The sequence below is a fragment of the Gekko japonicus genome, unplaced genomic scaffold (genome assembly GCF_001447785.1).
Source record: "Gekko japonicus isolate JY-2015 unplaced genomic scaffold, Gekko_japonicus_V1.1 scaffold800, whole genome shotgun sequence".
In the NCBI taxonomy this organism is placed as follows: domain Eukaryota; kingdom Metazoa; phylum Chordata; class Lepidosauria; order Squamata; family Gekkonidae; genus Gekko; species Gekko japonicus.
This window is the reverse complement of record NW_015164693.1, coordinates 637,040-660,733: the sequence shown is the minus strand read 5'-3', so window position 1 is coordinate 660,733 and position 23,694 is coordinate 637,040. Positions and strand designations below refer to the sequence as shown.

At 47.0% G+C, this 23,694-nt stretch overlaps 1 protein-coding gene across 1 annotated transcript in view; it reads left to right on the top strand.

Moving 5' to 3' along the window:
- The window catches only part of RPS6KA1 (ribosomal protein S6 kinase, 90kDa, polypeptide 1), a 142,973-nt gene that overhangs the window by 98,416 nt on the left and 20,863 nt on the right, over positions 1 to 23,694 (top strand). The window contains exons 5-13 of the mRNA XM_015409435.1: positions 931 to 1,012; positions 1,289 to 1,369; positions 2,116 to 2,195; positions 9,353 to 9,459; positions 9,954 to 9,991; positions 10,129 to 10,271; positions 20,212 to 20,282; positions 21,083 to 21,171; positions 22,772 to 22,836. Of these exons, the coding sequence (XP_015264921.1) occupies positions 931 to 1,012; positions 1,289 to 1,369; positions 2,116 to 2,195; positions 9,353 to 9,459; positions 9,954 to 9,991; positions 10,129 to 10,271; positions 20,212 to 20,282; positions 21,083 to 21,171; positions 22,772 to 22,836 (756 nt within the window). The remainder of the gene's footprint in view (positions 1 to 930; positions 1,013 to 1,288; positions 1,370 to 2,115; positions 2,196 to 9,352; positions 9,460 to 9,953; positions 9,992 to 10,128; positions 10,272 to 20,211; positions 20,283 to 21,082; positions 21,172 to 22,771; positions 22,837 to 23,694) is intronic.

The window sequence follows — 23,694 nt, the reverse complement described above, 5'->3', positions numbered from 1 at the left end:
GCCAAGGTAGCTGACTAGGCAACCTTGGGCCAGTGGCCCACTCTTAAGCCTAATCTACTTCACAAGGTGGTGGTGGGGCAAAAGTGAAGAAGAGGGTGGTAATGTAAGCAGTATTGGGTCCCTATTGGGGAGAAAAGCTCCCATGGAGAAACCGTGTCCTTGCAGCTTGGAGTTTGCACTGCCCATGCTCTGCTTACAGACTGTCATTTTGCTCTGAATAATCAGCAGTTATGGGGCTCAGCCAGCCTGGCAGCTTTCCCCCCAGTCTGAAGAATGCAGCTATTGAGAGGGGAAACAGCATAAGCTCAGGAACTCTCTGTTGGGTAGCATGTCGCGGGGCTGGATACTGGTGAGGTCTCATTTGTGTTTAATACAGTTTTGTTGAGCTGATAGGAGGAATGCTGTTTTAATAGGGAGACGCAATCAACTTAAATTTACACCTAGAGTTCCACAGGAGGTAATATGAAGGCAGGTGTGGCCGTCCGTTTCCTAGTGGGAGACCGACAGTCTCAGTCTGCATTAGCCAAAGTGCCTTTTAGGAGACTCCAAGGCAAAGTGAAGCATCTGAGCCTCTTCCATGTGTTCTCCTTTGCTTTGGTCCTGCTTATGGTTGAATGAAAAACTAGGCTGATGGAACCCATCTGGGCCCTGTGCTCATCTTTGTCTCTCAACACATGGCTCTCCCCCCCCCCCTAGTGTTGAAGGTAACAGTCGCAATCACTCTGTTCTTGACCTGACGAAATCAAGGCACAATGAAACTTCCTTTTTCTCTCTCTCCCCTCTTCTCCCCCCCCCCCCCCCCCCCCCTCATATCAAGTGTGGTTATATTCAAACAAATTCAAAGCTGTGTGTAGAAAATACCCCCGCCAGTTTAATTACTGGTTAACTAAATTGTGCTAAGTGTTTCTGGTCTGGCTGTTCTCTGTACAGGTTTTCCTAGTGAGGAAAATCACCCCACCGGACAACGGCCACCTCTATGCCATGAAGGTCTTGAAGAAAGCCACTCTGAAAGGTGAGGTCCTGGGTGCTGAGGATATCAAAAAAGATTGGAAAGTTGCAGGGGAGGTACATTTCAGTGAGTGTGCCCCCCCCCCCCAAGCACAGTTGGCCACCTTGCTTCTTGGGAAGGGAATAGCCTCAATCAAATTCTCTCTACCGCCTGCAGATACCCGAACAGCAGGTTTGCTGCGGTGTCAAGAGCAGCCTGGCATTAGGGGTTAATTCCCGTAGTTGGCGGCAGCACTATTTCATTTGTGCAGTGTCTGAATCGGGGCTTCTCTGTTGACAGTGCGTGATCGAGCAAGGACAAAAATGGAAAGAGACATCCTAGTGGAAGTCAATCATCCCTTCATCGTGAAACTCCACTACGGTGAGTGGAGGGGCGGCGGCGCTATTTTACCAGGTCTTGTGGGGGAAAGATTGTAACCATGACAAGACCCCATGCCAGTAACGGTAGGTTTCTAAGCAATCGTATCTGGATTTGGTTTGTTCCCCCTTAGTCCACCTGCCTGTGGCATCCAGGTAGCGGCTCCGTGCTGACGGCTGCTTCTGTGCCCAAGATCCTGGAGAGCTGCTGTGCAGAGTACACTCTAAACGGAGCTAGGTGAACTAGCAGCCTGTCTCGATGTTCATGTATTTCACATGTTTATAATGTGTCCAGATTTGCCCTGCTAAGTCCCAAACTCATGGCTAAAGCTGTGCATACTTGTCCTGTGCAGTCGTAATGCTAGTTTCCTGATAACCACAACTTTTTAAAAAATCAGGAGCTGGTTGCAGAAATGTGTGGTCTTTCCCCGTAGCCTCTACTTTTCTTTGGGGCAAATTCATTCTCTCTCACCTGCCCCCCCCCTTCCAGTTAAGCAGCTCTTTCATCAAATATCAAACAGGGCTGCCTTATAGGATCTGGGCCTTACTTTAAATGAGATCCTGTCTAAAGTGGTGGGGAGTACTTGATAGCACATGAGTTGGAAGGGAGGTAGAGGTGACCGAGCAATGGGATATTTTAGCCCTTTACACATGCACTACTCTTGAAAACCTAGAAGCCATACAGGCTTGGCTGCATCTTTCTGTCCAGGAAAATGGGTGATGTGAATTCCTCTGTATCTTGCCTTCCAGCATTCCAAACAGAGGGGAAACTCTACCTCATTCTCGACTTCCTCCGTGGGGGAGACCTCTTCATGCGCCTTTCCAAAGAGGTGAGTCATTTCTCTTATTTAGCTAGAGAATTATTATGCCACCTCTCTAGGGAATACTACCTCCAAAAATGAAAACGGTACTGTATCTCACAGTAAAGTGAACAGGCCTTGCGAGTCACAAAGCAGCAAAGCTGCTCCACCTGCTGACCAGATGGGGCTTCTACATACTCACAGGGTTCCCCAAGTCTGGAGAAAAAAATAGTGTGGTAAATCAATGGTGGTGGTGGGGGGAAGCAGCTTGATAAGGACAGAGTGTATTCTTGGAAGCACAGAATGCTGTGAGATTAATTTTGGGTGAAGAGTAGGAGATGATCAGGGGCTGGGGAAACTTACCTCAAATCTGAGAGGTTTATATAGTCTTGAAGGGGATCCCTTTCCCCTTCCCCCCCCCCCCCCCGCCATTCCTTGTGTCTCTTTGCTCATATGAGTGTATTTGTGGTATTGTCTGGATGCTTCACCTGATAGGACTATGTTACCTTAACATTAGCAAACTGTTTTGAAGCATTATGAATTAAAAATTTAAATGTCTGCTTTCCTCTCCCAGCACGGGATCCAAAATCGCTTTTAAAAAGCACACAATTCCACAAAACGCCTTCAGTTTTATTCTTTAGGTTAACTTAAAACCAAGCCAGGACACCACAACAGCTAGTTTGTTATGGAGTGAACAATGGGGAAGAAAGAAAGAGAAAAACATTATACAAAAAACTTTGCGTGTCTCTCATGCACACAGAAATCCAGGAGCCTTAGTCTTTTAGCCGAAAAAGCCAACAGAGGAGACTTGATGTGGATCATACTACTGTAGAACAAGGTTTTACATTGCATCAAAACACAACGTGTTGTAGTATCAGACGAGGACAGACGTCTGCAACGTGGCACCCGCCATCACCTTTCCTGGCACCCACTCAAGGCCGGCGCTTTCATAAGGCGAGGTTAGGCAATTGCCTGGGGTGCCACGCTGGCCTGCCACCCCAGTGGGTTGTGCCCCTCACAGGAAGCCACCGAAGCCAACCCTTGTGCCCCTTCAGTGGCTCCATGGCGGCCGCTGGGATGCACAACGGGCTCTGCGCTGCACAGGAGATGCTTTGGACCGTGCCGCTCCTGCTGGTCCTCCTGCGCTGTTTGGAAGCAGGCTGCGCCCGCACCACTGCCCCCCGCCGTCCGAGCCTAGTGCCCCCTGCCGCCCCCGAGCACGTGTGCGGCAGCGCCTCCTCGCCCGGCCTTCTCTACCACGTGCAGTACAAGTGGTAAGTCCCAGCCCCCTGTCACCTCGCCCCCCTGCCAAGCCTTGCGACAGACACGTCTCAGGGCCGCGTCCTCTGCCCGGCTGACCCATGAGGAATCCTACAGCAGCCAGACACCTGCCTCGCACTGCGGGGCTCACAAGTTGCAAAAAAAAAACACCCAGAGGGCGGCCTCGGGGTTCCTGGCATCCAAGCGCCGCCAGCCTCACCCGGCCCAGCCCTGCACAGCAGCACATAACGCTAGGAGGTTAAAGCCAACTTCTGTTTGGTCCCCTGAGCTTCGTGTATGCCTGTGTTTCACAGCCACATGTAAAGTCAGCTTTCTTTTGATGCTGCCTCTGAGCATAAGCAGAGTGCATTTTTCCCTAGCCCCTGAATAATTAAAGCAGTCTCCTTCCTTCCCACACCAGTAATTAGGAGTATGAGCTCAGATGTGAATCCTAACACTTACTTTTTTAAAAAAATCACCCATAAATTGTTAGAAGTAGTTTAGAAGTACTCGGGTTTGTTGATGAGCCCAGCATTTTAGTTCAAAGTTACCAACCTCCAGGTGGGTCCTGGAGATCTCCTGGAATTAACTGATCTCCAGATGACATAGATCAGTTTCCCTGGAGGAAATGCCTGCTTTAGAGGCTGGACCCTGTGGCATTATACTCCACTGAGGTCCCTCTTCAGGATCAATCCCCCAAATCTCCAGGAATTACCCAAACCAGAGTCTGGCAACCCTAGCTGCCTCTGGAAAGCTGACATGCAAGTCACAAAGGCAACGCCCCAGCATCTTGTACTTAGTGATAGTACTGTCTCTAAGCACAGAATATTGTTTTACACACAAAAAAAACCTTAATAAACCCGTTAGTATGCAGGAGTCAGAAATAACAGAATCTGGTGCCACCTTAAAAGGCTAACAAACTTATTGTGGTGTGGCATAAGAGATCATGAGCAAAAGACAACTTGCGTGGTATTAGATTCAGAGAATGTACATTGAAATCACGTGGGTTATAGACTCATGTGCATAGTACATTACCAGGGTTTCAGATACTAATGCTGCATAGGTCTGTGATGCCAAGCACCACCAACCTAGTTCAGTTTGTTAACTGAAAAAGTTTCAACCACTGACAATAAGGCACAGGTTTAAACACTAAACACAGTACTAAAAAAAGAAGTGAAACCTCATATGTGGAAATGTGTTCACTGTTTTGATTACAGTTTACCAATTCAAATTTTTGAACCGAGTGTTGGAAAAAACTTCAGTGTCTCCCTATGCAGTTGTTGGAGTGCTGGCAGACCAGAAAGGGGTGGGGAGTAAATAAGAGCCAGACACACTGCATAGGACACATCCATCACATGCATAGAAATATGAAACGAAAACAACGCTGCTTTAGAAACCTCAGTGTGCAAAGCAGTGGTTTTGCTTTGGATGCACACACACAGGAAGCTGATTGCATTGGATGAAAATAATATCTGTGCAATGCCTGGTCCTCAGAGATGTTTTGTGAGCCGTATCTGAACTGGGAGACAATGTTATGCAGTTAGAGGTGCTCCGAAATAAAAGTACCAATTGAATTTCAGCATCCCTTTATGACTCAGTCCATCTGGCAAGCCCGAGCCCTGATCCACAGTGCAGTATAGCTGGCAATTGCTTATATGGCAACAGTGTGGGATGAGCATCAAGTGGGAAATTATTTGTATAGAGTGGCTTCCCATGTGGGTTGTAGCACTTTCCTTTTCTTACCAGTTTGGTGTAGTGGTTAAGTGCGTGGACTCTAATCTGGGAGAACCGGGTTTGACTCCCCATTCCTCCACTTGCACCTGCTGGATGACCTTGGGCAAGCCATAGTTCTGTCAGAGCTGTTCTCTCTCTCAAGGACAGTTCTCTCAGAGCTCTCTCAGCCCCACCTACCTCACAGGGTTTGTGCTGTGAGGAGGGGAAGGGAAAGGAGTTTGTAAGCCACTCTGAGACTCTCAGTGAATGGTGGGGTATAAATCCAATATCAAACGGGCGCGATCATACCACAACATCTGGGAAGCGTAGTGCACCCGTCTCACACCTGTACCGTCGGCCCGAAGAAGCGGATTTAAAAGGCACTGGGGGAAAGGTAGTAGCTTCTGGTAAATGCACGGGTGTCTGATCGGAGACGCGCCAATAGCCCGTGGCATCCAGCGGCCGTCCGCAACCCACGCATGCGCAGTAACGCAGTACTGCCGTGTTGCCTCGCTGGGACTACGCTGTTGCCTCCCTGGTATGATTGGCTGCCGACGGCCTGAGGACAGAGCCACGGGGGACCATAAGATCGCGCTCCCGCGCTTCTTTTAGCTCCGCCTCTAAAAGGCCTCCCTTCCAGTGCGGATTTTCCCACTCGTGTGACCGGGGCCTAAGACTACAAAGATTAAATCCAGACCTGGTTCCAGGAAGTTTTCCCATCCCCAAGAGGCTCCATTTCACCAAAGAGGTGCACCCAAGATCTCTTGCAGAAGATGCTGGAGCACAGCTCTTAGATCATGTGTTGTTTTGCGGATGCTCTTAAAGGACGGCTGTCTTGAGTAAGTGCTGAGGTTGCTTATTTATTCATTCAGGCTGACTCCTTGAAAATGTATGGGTGATGCTGGTGAAATCTCCCTAGCTAGCCAAGGAGTTTCATAGGATGTAGAAGTTGGGGGAGTAGACTTCACCATCCTGCAGTTGCTGCTTACCCTTTCATGGAGCAGAATAAATTATACAAAACAAGGAACTGTATTCAATTTGCTTGTACCCCACCTTTTTCACCAATGGGTACCCCAAGTAGTGTACAGCATTCTCCTCTTCTCCATTTTATCCTCACAACAACCCTGTGAGGTAAGTTAGGCTAAGAGAGTGTGACTGGCTCAAGGTCACCCAGAAAGCTTTCAAGGTACGAGTGGGGATTCAAACCTAGGTCTTCCAGATAGAAGGAGGAGGAGGAGGAGATTGGATTTATACCCCGCCCTTCACTTGGGAGTCTCAGAGCGACTTACAAACTCCTTTCCTTTCCGCTCCCCACAACAGACACCCTGTGAGGTGGGTGGGGCTGAGAGAACTCTGACACAAACTGCTCTTTTTCAAGGACAGCTGTGCCAGAGCTTGTGATTGACCCAAGGTCATCCCAGTAGGTGCAAGTGGAGGAGTGGGGAATCAAACCCGGTTCTCCCAGATTAGAGTCCGCACACTTAACCACTACACCAAACTGATACTAGTCTGACACTCTGCTATACCACACTGGCTTGCTAGTATTGATCCAGCACTAGCAGTGCACAGAAGAACAGCAAAAAGAAGGCAAGAAACAAGGGAGGGAGTCATGACTCAGTGGCAGAGCACCTGCTTTGCATGCAGAAGGTTCCAGGTTCAGTTCCTGGCATCTCCACTTAAAAGAATCAGATAGTCAGCGATGTGAAATACCAGACCCTGAGACCCTGGAGAACTGCCAATCAGAGCAGACCAGTCTGATTTTGATAGACCAAAGGTCTGACTGGGTAGAAGACAACTCCAATGTGAACTAAGATAATGGGAGGGAATGGGGGGGGCGTGTCAGGGCAGCATGAGCATATGAAGCTGCTGTCTACTGGATTAGGCCATTGGTCCAAACTGCCAAGTGCAATAGACCACAGCAGCTCTCCAGAGTCTAACATGGGGAAGTTTCTCCCCCCCTCCCTCCCTCCCCCCGCACTTGCTACTGGAAACTTTTAAACTGAAGATGCCAGGGGTTAAATCTGGGACCTCTGGCATGCAAAAGCTTTCTGAAAACTGGGCTTGACTTTAAAACAAGGCTAGGCGGGGTGGGGGTGGGGGCCCCTCATCTGACCACTGTGGGGTTTCCCATCTCTCCTCTCCTACCCAACTGTGACTCTGCTTTCTTTGGATATGAGCAAAATTTCTTTAAACCCCTTTCCCTTCTCCTGCGATGAGAACAGCAGATTGTGGGTCAGAGATTTCCCCTTGGGCACTTCAAACGCCTTGCCCCCAGGAGCAGGCAAAGAACTAGGCGCAAGTCGTTGAAGCGTAGACCAATGGGAAAGTTTCCACCTATAGGCTTCTTGCTGCTCAGACTCGGTAAAGCAGGGCTGAAGGGGCTTCTGGTTTGGTTCAGGAGGACACAGAGGACAGAGTTCCCCTGGCCAGCCCTTCAGTTCTTGCTCAACAGCCCACCTTAAAAATTAGTTGCCAGCCAGGGCTGTAGATGGATGATAAGACAGCAAATGGAAAGCTGTTTGCAGTCACTAATACCACAACAGGGATTGCGTTTCGTAGACTTTTAAAAACATCCATCTGCCCAAAACAAAAATCCCTAAACACGACTAAAAAAAATACAGAGTAAAAAGGGCATCCGGATTCCAAACTTACATGGCCAGTGTCAGTATGCGGTCTAGCATGTTTTCAAGACCTATACAGAATCTAGTGCTTCAGATGCACTATCTGAATAAATGCCATTCCAAATGAGTTCAGAATTTATATGGTGGTGTGCTTAAAAATTTCCCACTTCTTTTTGCATCCGTTTTCCTCCCAAATGCTCCTTCCTTGCACCAGTCATAGGGGATGCTGTTGAATTTCTTGTCCTTAAATATATATATTTAACCCCACTTTCCAGCCAGAATTGGCTCCCAGAGCAGATCACAGGAAGGAGATACAGCTAATAAACTATGGCCCTGGTCATACGGGCCGGAAAATGCAGGGGGGTAGCTGTTTGCCCCGGGGCAAAATAACGCACGGTTGCGCGAGCAGACGTCCCGTGGAAGTCCCATGGTTAGGGGGAGGTGCCGATCGCAGGACACTCCTGCGGCGCTGCAAAGCGGGGCCGTGGGGCAAACGAGGTTGTGGGTTTTTTGTTAAACTAAAGTGTGCGCATGCTCCATTAGATGCTTGTGCGCATCCGTGGAGACTTGGGGGGGGAAAGCCTTTTTGCGAGGGGACATGGGCAGGCGCTGGAACTACCACCGGAAACACGATCAGACGCCCGCCCATGCCCCGTGGTTTCCAGAAACTAGTACCTCGGAGGTACTTGTTTTTTACAGCCCATCTTCGGAGTGAAGCTTTGGGTGAGCCACGGGAGCTCTACGCTGCCCAGATGTGGCGGTGAGATCACGCCCGGAAAATCCGCCTATCTTCCGTCTCTCTAGCGTGCCTAATGCTCCGTGTGACCGCAGCCAAAGCCAGCTTTCTCAGTCTGTCAACCAGAGCAAAACAGGGACTTGGTCATTCTTCTGTGTGCTGTTTCAATGTAACTGCTTGAGCAATGTGACTGACTGGGGGGGGGGGAAGTGTGGGAAGAAGAGGCCCCAGTGGGGCAAGAGGAAATTGCTCTGCTAATGAGGAGGCATGTGATGTCAGTGGGATTGGCAGTGCAAGATAATTCCTCTAACCATTATTCCAAATCTGCTCTTCCTTCTGCTACTTAGCAAGTTTTATGTGTGCTTTTAAAACAGATGCCCGTACTAGATTCTAGAATGTGCTTGTAGTGGGGGGGGGGGGGTAGATAGTCTACAGGAGCACATTTTTAACTTTGTATTTGATGCTGGATGTACTGAACATATTCACAGCAAGTCCTGTCTCAATGTTGGTTCTGCAGCAAGGATTCATTATGCAGATGTGTCTTATCGTCAGATCCAGAGTAACGGTTTTGCTTCAGAGAGCCTCGCCCCATCCCCACCCCACCAACCTTGGCAAGGGCTTTGTTGAAAGGTCTCGTCTGCCTCCTTACCAGATTTTATTTTCACATCGCCTGCCTATTGATGTCTAGAAATTAGATGCAGACTTCTGTATGAGTTATCAAATCGCTTGTTCGACATCGTTGCAGGTGCCTAGGATGAAGTCAGCCCTTGCAAAAACTCCACCGCTCTTGGCTTCAGGATTGTGTGACCCACCCACTCACCCCACCCCCCATGCTGCTACTGTCTTTTTCCTTCCAGGTAATGTTCACTGAAGAAGATGTGAAGTTCTACCTTGCAGAGCTGGCACTGGGACTTGGTCACTTGCATCGCTTGGGCATTGTCTACAGGGACCTTAAACCAGAGAAGTATGAAGGGTTTGCAGGTTTCCACTGTGTGACTTAGAGGTGTCTGCAAACGGCCCTGGATGCACCCCTGAAAGAGGGGCTGAAATGTGTGTTTGGCTCCTGGGGTGGAAGCACTCCCTAGGCTGGGTCCAAAAAGAACATAGTTCTGCCTGAAGCTCCTGGGGGCAAGAGGGGCACCGAGGAATGTTCAGCTGTGTGTTGCATTGTCATTCGGACGTCACTGCACAACTGGTGGGGAACAGACTAGCCTCAAATCTTAGTCGGGAAAATGCCAGGTTGGTTCCCACTAGCAACTCCCAGTTTGTTAGACTGAGCATTCAGATGTCACAACTAACTGGGATTTGATTGAGCAAAACCGGAGTTTAATTGTGGTGTTGGAATGCAGCCTGAGGAAGACACTTGAACTGTGGCTCTCAGCCCACAGTTTGGCCACCCTAATAGGTTCACATCCTAGAGTCTTCTGTGCCTTCACATTTACTGTCTCTTCCCCATAGCATCCTCCTAGACGACGAAGGACACATTAAGCTCACAGGTATGGTATCTCCCTACATGATACACTCCTGTAGAGACTTCCATTTGTCATCTTGTACTGTCGTTGTTAAACTGATGCATGATTTGCCTTCTCATTCTCTTCTGCTGTTCCCCTTCAACCCCATATCCCACTTGTAGATTTTGGTTTGAGCAAAGAAGCCATAGACCGTGAGAAAAAGGCCTATTCTTTCTGTGGGACGGTGGAATACATGGCACCAGAAGTTGTGAATCGTCAGGGCCACACCCAGAGTGCGGACTGGTGGTCATATGGAGTCTTGATGGTATGGTTAGTGGTTGGTGTGTGCCAAAACAACGCTTTGGGTGAAAACTACCTGTAAATGTTGGGTAGGATGAGTACTAACTGAATCAGTACTGCCTTCTTGTAGTAATTCCAGTTCATGTCCCATCTGTGCCCTGGGGAAACAGGAGTCCAGAAACACTTTTAGTACTGAACAAAATCTATTCCAGCTTCAACTTTTGTGAGTCAGCATTCACTTCAGCAGATTTACGAACTGTACAGCCATAGCAGATAGATTTCTGCTTAAAGCTACAAGCAACACAGAAAAGTGGGAGTAGGGAGATAGACAGGCCAGTTAGAAACAATATCAAAGGGAATTTGGTACAGGTCAGGAGCACTTCGACCTGTAGATAGGTGGGCAGAAGAAAGTGTAGCATGAGGCATGAGATGAACTAATTAAAATCTGTAACAGGTGGATCATGGCCTTATTAAATACAGAATAGGGCGTGGTCTCTGACAGCTTGAAGACTTCCAGACTTTGTTTAGCATATTCTGTCATGGTGCTCTGTTTCATCAGATGCATGAAACATAGTGAGGCCAAGAGACCTTGAAATGTGTGAGGCCCAGTAGGACAAGTGCAAAGGTACACACAAGGTAAAAGCAGAGTGACCCATTTGCAGCATTAGTCCTGGGTGATAGTGTGCAGAGGTCATTTCGGGGGGGGCACGCGGGGGAACACAGTTCCCCCGGGTGAGGTGTGGGGGGGTGGGGCACACGATGAAGCCCTGCCCCCTGCTTCCGGCCGCCCTGCTTCCAGCCCTCATTCAGCCAGGAGGAGGCAGGAGAAGAGGGAGGGTAAGTTGCTTCCTCCTCGCCTCTCCCCACCCCTGCCTGCCTGGGGCCAGGGAGGGCCTTTGCAGGGCTTCCTCGCACTCCCGCCAGCCTTGCAGGTCCACCGCTGGGCCCCTGATGTCAGGGGGTGTGGCATATGCTAATGAGTTATGCTAATGAGTTCCCCTAGCTCTTTTTCTACAAAATGACCCCTGATAGTGTGATAATACTAAACCAGTAGTAGGAAAGGAACCTGCAGTCCTGATTAAACTCTAACTGAATAGAATAAAGTTTGCTGATTCAATTTTGTTCAGCAGTTTCATGCTAGAATTTCCCTCTGCAGTGTGATGGTTCTCAGGTCGGCAGCAGAGGGTCTCGGGGGACGGAACTGTCTTCCCACTGGATGGATGTTGCTACTTCAGCAGTGCAGTTCTGTGCAGAGCTCGGCCCGTGTAAGCCCACTGACTTCAGCAGGCTTAGATTGGACTGCTTAGGACTGCAGTGCAGATGTTGTGTTTGTGTCCATTGTGCTGAGGCTGATGTACAGACAGGTGGCAGAAAGGCTCTGTAGACAGGTGGTGCATACTGCAGCAGATGAGCAAGGGAAGGAGTCCTTATGCTTTTAGGTCCTATAATCGTGTTGCCTGAGGAGCCATCAGGACAGAGTGGGCATCTGGGTTTGTTGCAAGGCTGATCCCTGCAGATTTCTCTGCTAGGGCCTATTGTTGGGGGCTGTCTATAAATGAGGACCCTGAAATGCCTGAGAGAGAAGAATCATCTGTCAGTGGTGGCTAAATGAAGATCACTGATGACATATTCGAGGTGTTTCAGCTGGAAATTCTAGGCAATGGTTTGTGTCTTAGCACTTTTTCTTCTGGGCCTATACTGTTCCTAGGGACCAGTCTGGCCTTACTAATTATTTTTGTAGGTCTTATCACTTTAAGAATGTCTTGTGACTTCTTCAGGGGTTAGCCTCTCTCTAAGAAACCAGAACAAACGTGCTTGCAGCATAGGGCTTTCCACTGTATTAGGGATCTCTAACTTTGTTGAGTCTCTAGGGCACTACTGGAATTGTGCAATGTTTGGAGGTTGCAAGCCAAACCTCCTACTTTGAAAGCAGCAGCTGTTTCCAAATGAGCAAGTCCTGCAGACCCTCTAGGGCTCTTCTGAAGTCCAAAGAATAAAAAATAAATAAAAGGAAGTTGACAAGAGCTGAGATTGGCACAGCTCGTTTCGGGAAAGGAGGATGTTGACACCAGGAAACACAGTGAAGGGCCCCATGTTGCGGTTCACTGCTGTAGACAATGGATTGTGTGTTGTGATGACTGAAAGTTTGTTAATATGTGTAGCAGCCAGTGAGTTTGGTATAGGGTGAGATTAATCCATTCCACAATAGCGTGAAAGCAAACCTGCTGCTTAGACAAGTCAACACACAGGTTTATACTGGGGAGAAAGTTTGAAATGATGGGGGACTTGGGATTGCCAGGTGTGATGGACTGCACTTGTTAGAAGGTTTAAAAGTGCTGTATATAAAACCATAGGACTGTGAAGGGTTAATACTTCACAGAGCTGGAGAGCCTTTGAGTGACAGGCTGCTCCCGGCAATCCGATTGGTCAGCGTCAGCTGAGCAGGCAGAGTCTTGAGAGAGCTGGATGCTGAGGAGATTCATTCCAATTTGAGCCTTGACTGGAGAAAATCCAAATTCTGTCTTGACTGAGAGTATAACTCCAGCCTTAGCTGAGAGCAGTTCAACACAGACAGGAGAACTGGGGGGAAAGTTGGCTAGTCAGTTTGGAAAGTAAACTGAGACTCCCATTCAGGCCAAGGATAGGCGATAAAACTTCTAGGGAGAGAAGATTCCCTACTGTCAACCAAAGCGCCTGTCTGGAGCTTGGTTGCCATGGAGAGGTGGGGTGTGTGTGAACTGGAATGTATAGTTTTGTTTCTGGCCATTATCTATCTGGTGTCTGGTATAACCATGTAACCTTGAGACCTGCACTGTCTTTAGTATCTCTTTTCCCCTGGGAATCATAGAGCATTAGTTTGCCGGGGTTTTAGCTTAGAAGTGATTGGACAAGAGCCACTGATGTCTATTTGATCATACTATAATTGCTGGCTTCGCGCGCTGGACCTCAGTCCTAACAAAATATGTTATGAATCTATATCCTATCAATGTCTCAATAAACTTTTCTTCTTTTGAATGATTGTTATTGGCAGGGCTATTTTTGGGCCGGAACGCACTGGAACGGCATTCCGGCTGGCTTCTGAGCCCTCCCCGCCCCTCCCCACCTCGCCCCTCCCTCCAAAAGCCCTGCTCCACTCTCCCAGAAGCAGCGGTCATGTGCTGCTCTCACACAGCCATGGCTCAGGGGATCCAGGCTTCTGCTGTGGCTGCTACCGCCGCAGCTCCTACTGCCAGGGGAAGGAAGGAAGGGAGGGAGGGAAGAGCGAAAGCGGGAGGGGAGGGAGGAGGAGGAAGGGAAAGGAGAGGAGGGGGGAGGGAGCGGCACAGCGCACAGGAAACCAGCCCACTGGCCGCTGCGAAACAGGTGAGACTTGGCCTGGGATGTCGGAGCCGTTCACGCCCGCTTGCAAGCTGGGCTGAAAGCACCCTCTCCCCGCCTCTCCACTCCCCTTCGAGGGGCAACCACGGGAGGGTTGGGCGCTGGCCTACCGCCCCACCCCCTCCCCCAAACAGTCACGCCAGTCAACCTTGCGTGGCACTGAAGCGGCGAGGCCAGTGGCCGGCAGGATCCTGCCCGCGCCCCTGGGTCTTGACTCCTGTGGCCCCTGCCACCGCCATTATTGCCTGCTGAGGGCTGATAGCCCACCTGAAACCAGTGCCATGCCTTCGCCCTCCTGGTCATACTGGGGGGGTGGCGCCTTCGCCAGCAGCAGGCACCGTTTGCGCTCTGCACGGAGTGGTGCTGTTACCCCTGAGGAGCAACACATGTTGGCCTTGCGCGGAACCCTGGCTGTGCCTGTGCCATGGTGGTTGGTACTGGGAGCCCAGGCTGAGGAGGCTGTATCTGCCCATTGTTCTCCCCCACTGAATCCTTTGCCTCCACATGGGGAGGGGGATTCTCTGTGGCTGCCTGCCGGCCGGCAGCTACAACAAGCAGCTCCAGTAGAGGCATGCTTGTAGCTGGGTGAGCCGCAGAAGAACCGGCAGTGAAGAGAAGAGATGCATCGCAACCTTGCCATGCAAGCCAAGTGGGTAGGTTCCCTTTGGTCGAGGTGCCTGGATGGAGAAGTCAGCAACGCCTCAGTGTTTGCCCTCTTGTACACACACGAGCAAGTGACTTTTCTTGACACTAGCGCACAAAAAGATAGTGGGCACCCTCCCCCTCTCTTCTTCTTCCTCCCGGTATTGTACTCTGGAAAAATTGCAATCGCTATTTCCCTCTTGCTTTTGCTGGTGTCTGAAGTGAAGCGGGCAGGCGGGAGAGAGGGAGGGGGAGGAGACGAGGGATCCATATGCAAAGTTACGCAAGCCCATTTTGGCAGGCGGCTCCTTTGCTATTTGTTCATGGAATGCGATTTGAAACCTGCAAGCCTGACAGTCCCCTCAGCTCAGCCCCCTTCCCTTTCCCTCTCCCCCCCTCCCCCACAGCCTGATCCTGAGCTTCCAGACAAACAAACAAGACAAGCCAGCTACATACACGCTTTGGCTGGGCAGAGGCTGTAAAATATGTAAGCATCTTACAGTCTAGGGTTAGCATGCAGGCATTTCCCTTCCCTCAGACTAAGGCTGCCAGGTGATGGGGCATTAATAAAGGAGTTGCAGTATCAAAATTCAATAATAACACAAATACTGCAAGTGTGCGTCCATGTATTCATAAATAGTCTTCAGTCTTATCAGCATACAAAAATACAATCTTGTCTCAAATATAACAATAATTTATGTTGTTACAGATGATGATGGACGAAACTCTCCGGAATATCTTCCATTTCGTGAGACTTCTTCTACATCAGTCAACTATAAGTTGTCTTCCTCAATTCATAGACACTCCGTACGGACTCAGTGGTAATTTGCCCATTGTATTATGCTTCGAAGAGTAAGGAGAAGGAACAATTCCCTTCTGTGAATACCATTGAGTCCGTACGGAGTGTCTATGAATTGAGGAAGACAACTTATAGTTGACTGATGTAGAAGAAGTCTCACGAAACGGAAGATATTCCGGAGAGTTTCGTCCATCATCATCTGTAACGACATAAATTATTGTTCTATTTGAGACAAGATTGTATTTTTGTATGCTGATAAGATTGAAGACTATTTATGAATATATGGATGCACACTTGCAGTATTTGTGTTATTATTGAGGTGATGGGGCATTGCCTAAATATGCATACACACAAATGCTATTAGATCATCAGCACAACTACAGAGAGAAAGCAGGGCAAGGGAGAGAGGACACCTCTTTTCTGGGAGATATGTTCACCATAGACTTGTCCCACAGTTTGTTCTTTGGCAGGGGAAGCTGGTTGTGGCAGGATGAAGCAACAGCTCTATGCTTGCCTGTGAGGCCCTTTTCATTATGCCCCAAATCCTCCTCAAACTCATGCAGACCAAGTTTTGTTTTTCTCTGTATAAGACACACAAGGACTTCACGACAGACATGTCTCCTGCCGAAAAGGTTCACTTTAAAGTGATTTTCCCATGGGATAGATTGTCCATCATGTAAAGTAAAGGGAGTGGAGCGGTCAGAGACCTAAGACCATCACTCACTTTTCTCTAATCAAAGTGTTACCAGCATTCCATTAAAATGAATCATTAACCTGTTTCTCTCCTGAGAGGGCATTTTAAAAATTGGACAGTCCATGCATTTTTAAAAGTGTGTGTTACAGTCTGAAATATATTTGCTAATGAATCATTTCAAAAGAATGATCAGGAGAAGAACAGTCTTTTCATCTCTATAAACACATTTATTTGGAAAGACAGAACCTTCCATTTTAATAGAATTTGACCTCAGGCCTATATTTAGGACTACAAATCTAGACCCCTTTATTACAACTTGCACACACATTAGATTACGGGAGTGTTTAGCCTGGTAAAATTTATCTCAGAAAAAGGAAAGTAGTCTCAGAGTGGCTTACAATCACATCCCCTTCTTCCCTTCACAATGGGCACCTCATGAGGTACACGGAGCTGAGAGAGTTCTGAGAGATCTGTGAGTGGCCCAAGATCACCCAGCAGGATTCCTGTGGGGCAACTGAGAATCACCTCCTCATAAATCCTCACCTGTAGCGATTTTTCATTAGCTCCTGCTTCAGGATAGAAAGCTGTGCCACATACACAGTGTCACAATTCCTTGCCTGATTTCGCATTAATTGTAACTAGCATGGTATACTTTTGCATCCACGATTTCAAATGCAAATTAGAATCACTTCATTCCTTTAGCAGCCATTGGAATGGTGGGAAAATACAGTCATGTTCTTTGGGCATTTTATTTTGATAATGCAAAGATGATTAATATGTGGCTCAAGTGGTTAAGACGCTGAACTGCAGGCTGTGGAAGGTCGGTAGTTCAGCAGTTCGAGACCCGAGTTGCCGCATGACAGAGTGAGCTCCCGTCTCTAGTTCCAGCTCCTGCCAACCTAGCAGTTCGAAAGCAAGAAATTGCAAGTAGATAAATAGGTACCACTTCGGCGGGAAGGTAACAGGGTTCCGTGCTCCTTGGTGTTTAGTCATGCCGGCCACATGACCACAGAAATGTCTTCGGACAGCGCTGGCTCTTCGGCTTTGAAACGGAGATGAGCACCGCAACCCTACTCGACTGGCTTTCGAGCAAGGGAACCTTTACCTTTTTAGATAACTAATACACATTAGGTGATCTTGAATGCATGCCCCTGAAAGGTAATACAGCAAGCAATTATTACTTTGTACAGCACCCAAGAAGTAAATCAATTGTACTGCCTAAAGCTCGCAAAGCAGAATTTGTGTACCTGCAGTTCTAAATCTTTCAAAAATCATGCCTGATGCATTGAAATCCATTATGCTATTTGTGGAATTCCTCTGGAATGAGTAAATGACCCAGACAATTGATATGATCGTTCTTAGGTACCTTTGGAAGATAAGGAATATTCCTTGTGAGTAACAGTGATCGCAGCTTAAACAGTAGGGTATTTAAAATGAGATCTGCCATACTGATCACTTGTTCAAAGTAGTCAGTCAGGAGATATGTTCTCTTTTTTGCTTTTCAAAATATGGTAACCCTAGGGGAGAGTATTTCGTGTGGGAGTGCATCAGGTACAACGTGGCTGTGTGTGAGGCGATGACCACACATCTGGTAACATGGGGATACGGCCTAATATGCTAATGAGCTGTGCTGTCGGGGTGTGTGGCCTAATATGCTAATGAGTTTCTGCTGTTGGGTGTGGCTTATTATGCTAATGAGTTCCTGCTGGGCTTTTTCTACAAAAAGAACCCTGATTATTGGGAACTGATTTCTCCAGGGGTTGTGACACCTACCCAGTTGAACAGGGTGATATCTCTGAAGGGTACAGAGATCCCTGGTCTGGTGTGGTTAAAACCTGTGTGGAGAGACCTAAAGAGTCAATCAAAAACTGGTGTTTCAAGAGAAGGGGTTTGGGTACTGGGAAGAGGGTACCAGCCTTCTGGGCACCAAAAGAGTCTGCTATTATACAAATAAAATTAGCTGAAGTGGTTTGGGAAAACACAGGAACAAAAGCCTCTCAAATTAAAGAACTATAGTAACTGTGAATAACTCAAGAAACTCTCACTAGTCTGATCTATAAGAATAAAAGTTTGTGCTTACACTATTTTACCTGTGTTTTAAACCTCTGACTTCACCTAACCTTTCCCCTTGATGTTAAATAAAGCCTGTTATTTATGAATTTTAAAAGTGTCTCAAGTTCCATTTTCTGTCATTTAAGTTTAAGGGAGACCCTGGGCTGAGAAAATAGCCATTACATATCACTGACATAGGGTGGGACTGCTAAAGCTGCTTTAAAGAGAAGAATACATGTTACCAGGGCTGCTGAGTCAGTAAAGGGACACAAATAGAAAAACAGAGGGAGATACCTGTCATACCTGGCTCCTGAGTCAACTTGTTCCTGGCAGGATGATTTGAGGTTAGGCACTCATCAACAAAAAGTTTTATCAATGAGAACGAGTAAGATTGAAACTTTGGTCAGTTACTATAATAAGGAATGGAAACCATGAAGCTGGATGGATTTTCCAGCAAGTGATAGCTTTTCTTCATTCAACTGCAAGTTCTGACTTTTCTTTCAGTATTTCAAAGTTTTCCTAATGTAGTTAAATTGGGTTAAGCAACTGTGAAACTAAAAATACTTAGTTCTCGACAATTGACAAAGCATGTGATTGGCTGTCACAGATCAGACTTGCTAGTTCTACCACTTTATGTAGCCATTCTCTTTTCGAGCTGGTATTCTTTGGAGGACTTATAGAACGATCTAAATGGATGATAATTAGCTAGATGGGCTCTGAAAACTTTCATATTCTTCCATACAAGAAAGAAAAATAATCACACTGGTGAAGTGAGCTTTGGTCTATCTGGCGAAGTGAGCTTTGACTTCAGACTTGTACCCTGGAAAATTTTGTTGGTCTTTATGATGCTACTAGATTTAAATTTTATTCTACTACAGACTAATACAGCTACTCACTTGACACACTTTGAGAATAGACTTCACATAAGTTGGCTCAGACGTTGACTTTGGTGTGTGTTCTTATCACCCTTTAAAAACAACACAATTTGAGCTCTCAGAATGTACTGGTATACCAGTGCTTCTTGCCTAGTTTTTTCCCCCCTAACCATTCAGCATCATGACCTAGCAGAGCAATGACTGTCTTTGGTTTGCTGTCATATCAAAGGCTTGCAAATCCATGTCAAATCGTGATTATCAGCTTGGCTTTGCTAGCTGATGATTGTGGTGGGAAAAAAATCACAATAGAACAATCTGGACTCGTAATCTGAAGAAAGAGAATTTATTGAATCTAATGGCTGTTAGGAGCCAAGCACTGTCACTCAAAGAGCATCCGTGAGAGCTGAAGACACTCACGCTTCATCTTTGTACCCTTTGTTACAGCAAGCAACTTCTGTGTGTAACCTCCATGATCCCCCAGGAACTATGCATTTTATTTATGACTTTGCAATGCCTCTCTTTCTACTTACAGATAATTCCTTTTTGACCAAACTTTTCAAAACACCTGACCAAAGTTTTAACCAGGGCAAGGCCTGTGACCTGGCCAGTCTGTTTTATTTCTACATGATAAACCGTGACTTGCCAATTTAGGCATCCCACCAAACCGCAGTTAAAACTTCATTAAGCACAGTTTGACAGGGTATCTGGACTGAACCACTGAGACAGGGCTGCATGTTTCTTTATTACTTATTGGAGAAAGGTTTAGTATTGGGTTATATCTCTTGAGGTATTACATACTGCCTTTTGACCCAACAGGATCCTCAAGGTGGTTGAAAGCATGATAGAGTAAATTCCTCTTCTCCAGAAAGTTAATTGCCAATTAAACCAGAATAGAATATTGCATTGTTCTCTAATTTTGTAATTCAGTGTTAGTCCAACGTTGTACATATGATACTGTGTTTATAGTATTGTTTTTTAAATTCTATAATCTGCCTTGAGTCTGGGTGAGAAAGGTAAAGGTAAAGGTTCCCTAGCTCGAAAGCCAGTCGAATCCGACTCTAGGGTTGCGGTGCTCATCTCCGTTTCAAAGCCGAAGAGCCAGCGCTGTCCGAAGACATTTCCGTGGTCATGTGGCCGGCATGACTAGACGCTGAGGCGCACGGAACACTGTTACCTTCCCACCGAAGTGGTCCCTATTTATCTACTTGCAATTTCTTGCTTTTGAACTGCTAGGTTGGAAGGAGCTGGAACTGGAGACGGGAGCTCACTCCATCATGTGGCAACTCGGGTCTCGAACTGCTGAACTACTGACCTTCCACAGCCTGCAGCTCAGCGTCTTAACCACTTGAGCCACCACAGCACATATGATACTGTGTTTATAGTATTGTTTTTTAAATTCTATAATCTGCCTTGAGTCTGGGTGAGAAAGGAAGATGATAAATGAAGTAAATTCTGCTGCTGGTGTAATAAAAATAGGCCCCAGAGTCTGACTCATGGACTTTGACCTCTTCTTTGTCTTTTCCAGTTTGAGATGCTGACGGGGTCCCTGCCGTTCCAAGGGAAGGACCGCAAGGAAACAATGATGCTCATTCTCAAGTAAGAACACCTGCCTGGCAACCTGGAGAGTTTGACTTGGTTTTATAGTGCCATCCTAAAAAGACTTACACCATTCTAAGTCACTGAAGCCAGTGGGCTTAGAGAGGTGTAACTCTGCTCAGGATAGCCCTATTAGTCGCTGGTCAGCAGCTAGTTTTGTCTGATGGCTCCTCTCAACTTTTGTTTGCTTTGAAAAAGGGTGTGGGAGGTGAAGAGCTAAAACCCCATCCATGCCTTATCACGTATGTGGTTCCCCCATATTCTTATTCTCCAGGGTAGGCAGTTGGGGTGGACAAGTCGCATGACTCTCTGGGGGGTGTTTCCTGCATCTGCCCTTTGGTTATCTGAATGATAAACTGTTTGACTCCTCTGGAGACAGGGGAAGGCTTCTTGCACCAGAGGAAGCTGGGCATAACGGTGCTGTGGGATCCAACCCCAGGCCTCCCGGAGCACGGCTGCCAAAGACGATAGCATCCAAGTCAGCAAGCAGAAGAGCCTTTTGCCTTGCAGAAAGTTGCTGTGCGCCAAGAAAAGGCACCACTGCTAGCAACATAGATCAGTGGGTGCCAGCCCACCGTTCTAAGTCCCTTTGCTGTTATAACAAGTCTCGTGTTGTGCTGTTTAAGTGCCATGGAGCATGCTTTCCTTAGCAGTGTAGTTTGACAAAGCTGGGTGCCAGGAGCTAATGGTGTGCCAGGAAGGTGGTGATCCGACAGTCTCTTGCTTGTGTTTGTCTCTCTCTCTCCCTCCCTCACAGCTAGTTGTGCAAGCGTGTTTTTTTTTTTTTGCCTGCCTTCTAGAGCAAAGCTGGGCATGCCCCAGTTTCTGAGTTCTGAAGCACAGAGTCTCCTGCGAGCACTTTTCAAGAGGAACCCGGTCAACAGGTTAGGTAAGATGCCCTTGAGTCTTTGCATTCAGCCACTTCTGGAGCCACGGCACTGATACAGTCACAGATGGGGAGTTGGAGGCTTTCTTCAAACCCTCCCTGTGTGACATAGCTCTGACAAAACTAATATTTAAAATCTGCAACACCCAGGAAATGGGGTGGGGGGTGTTGCAAAGGAACATTCATGATTTAGCACATCATTAGTTAAAGGTCCCTGGGCATGGCCTGGAAGGATATTGCACAGCTGCCTGGCTGAAGCCAGATAGATCTGGGGTTGACCAGTGTGCCAGAGCCCTCTGTTTTGTGTACAGTCTCAGTCCCCAGCATCTCTAGTTAAAAGAATCAGGTAGAAGATGATGTGAAAGTCCTTCACCTGAGACCTTGGAGAGCTGCTGCCAGTCAGAGTGCAGTACTGAGCTTGATAAACCAAAGAGTTGTTTTAGTATAAAGCGGGTTATTGTGGAACTTAAACTACAGTGCCTTCATTTGCAGGGAAGAGTGTCAGGGTATAAGTGAAGTAAATTACAGCTTTGATTGCTGGGAAAAGGTACCATATATTTCGGGTACTGTGTGAAGCCCTATTAATCCTTGAGGTAGACTGCAATTCTCCATATCTACCATGAAGATGGGTGGGAAATTTAGACTATGTAGCACAGCAACGCTGGTGTGGCTGGCATGTCTTGGGTGCAATAAAAAGTCTTCTGTCCATGGAACACAGTTTGTATGTCCCTTGGTGCATTCTTTTCTTTTCTTTTCTTTTTTTTGTTAAAGTGACGGCAGGCATAAAATATTATGCAAATCAAACTCATTTGCATATCTGCTTTTGGCAGAATTTTGTCTTTGGCCATAGATATGGAGGAAGGGGGGCCGCGGTGGCTTAGAGGTTAAGATGCTGAGCTGCAGACTGGAAGGTCTGTAGCTCGGCAGTTCGAGACCCGAGTGCCGCATGATTGAGTGAGCTTCCGTCTCCATCCCCAGCTCCTGCCAACCTAGCAGTTCGAAAGCAGGAAATTGCAAGTAGATAAATAGGTACCGCTTCGGTGGGAAGGTAACAGCGTTCTGTGCGCCTTGGGGTTTAGTCGGCCACGTGACTATGGAAATATCTTCGGACAATGCTGGCTCTTCGGCTTGGAAACGGAGATGAGCACTGCCCCCTAGAGTCAGATTCGACTGGCTTTTGAGCAAGGGAAACCTTATGGAGGAAGGAGACAGATATCCCCCCCCCCCTATAATATAATACTAGGAGGTTGCCTGATGAAATTGGCAATGATCCAGTAGAACCATCATTTTCAGAGGTGGGAGACGTATGCTATGATCCATAAAGAGCCTTTGAATGCTGGCTGCTGGTGGGCAAATGGCACTGGAGGTCTGTTGCCTTCATATCGTGCTTATAAGCTTTCAAGAAACACCTGGCTGGCAAAATGAGATGCAGCCGACTAATGCATGCATTTGTTTTTCAAATGAACGCTAGGATTTTGCACATGCTGAATTCAGCAATCCACTTTTGCTGTGTTTCATTTTAATGTCACTGCACAGAAGATGCAGTCCTGAGCACACTGCTGTCTATTTAGATCTATTCTAAAACTGCATGCTTACATTGTAGGTTCAGGTCCTGATGGTGTGGAAGAAATCAAGCGTCACCCATTTTATTCCACCATTGACTGGAATGTGAGTACTGGCCTTTGACTCTGCTTCATGTTTTAGTGCTAGCAACAGGACAAGCATAGCCTTGATTTCATATCAAAGAACCAGCGATTTGGGGAAATATTGATAAGAATGCAATTTATGTTTCTATGAAAAAGCTATCAAAACTTCAGCCAAAGGGATGAGGGTCTTACCGCCACCTTTAAGACTTAAGTCCTTCAAGACTTGGGTATATTTAAGATTTGTTTAGTGCAGACAAGCTATAAATGTGGATATGTAGTGTCTGTTTTCAGATGATGCCTGTTAACTGGATCCTTTTGTGAAAAAATACAGTTATTAATGACATCATGGATATGAGTTTCCAAGGGAACCTAAGTTGCTTGCAACTCTTAGGAATTTTGAAGGATCCTATTGGATCTGTTGACATAGAGCCAGTTACAGCTGTGACTGTAGCAAAGATATGCATTGCTGCTGTAGGAAAGTCAAGGAATCCACCCTCAGTAATGGACTGGTATTTTTAAAAAGATCTGAACTGTAGCCCTTCTGACTAAACTGGCCTAATATAAAAGAGGAGATAAGGCAACCCCAATCAAATAAATTTGGAAAGGATTTTAGCATACACATGAAATTTCCTGATTGTGTACAACTGTATGTACCACTTTTTTGATATAAAAAAATAATGATTAACCTGTGATCAAAATGGGGCTTCCAGTGTTGGGGAAAGATTGTTTGTGTTACGAAGTAGCTGCTGGGCTCATAAAAATGGTCACAGAAGAGATGAGAGGGTTTTTAAAAGGCAAACTGGTATTCTAACTGTGAGCTTGACTTGATTTTACACAAAGCCAGTTTTCGTTCATTTTGGCCAAATCTTCTCTGAGATGG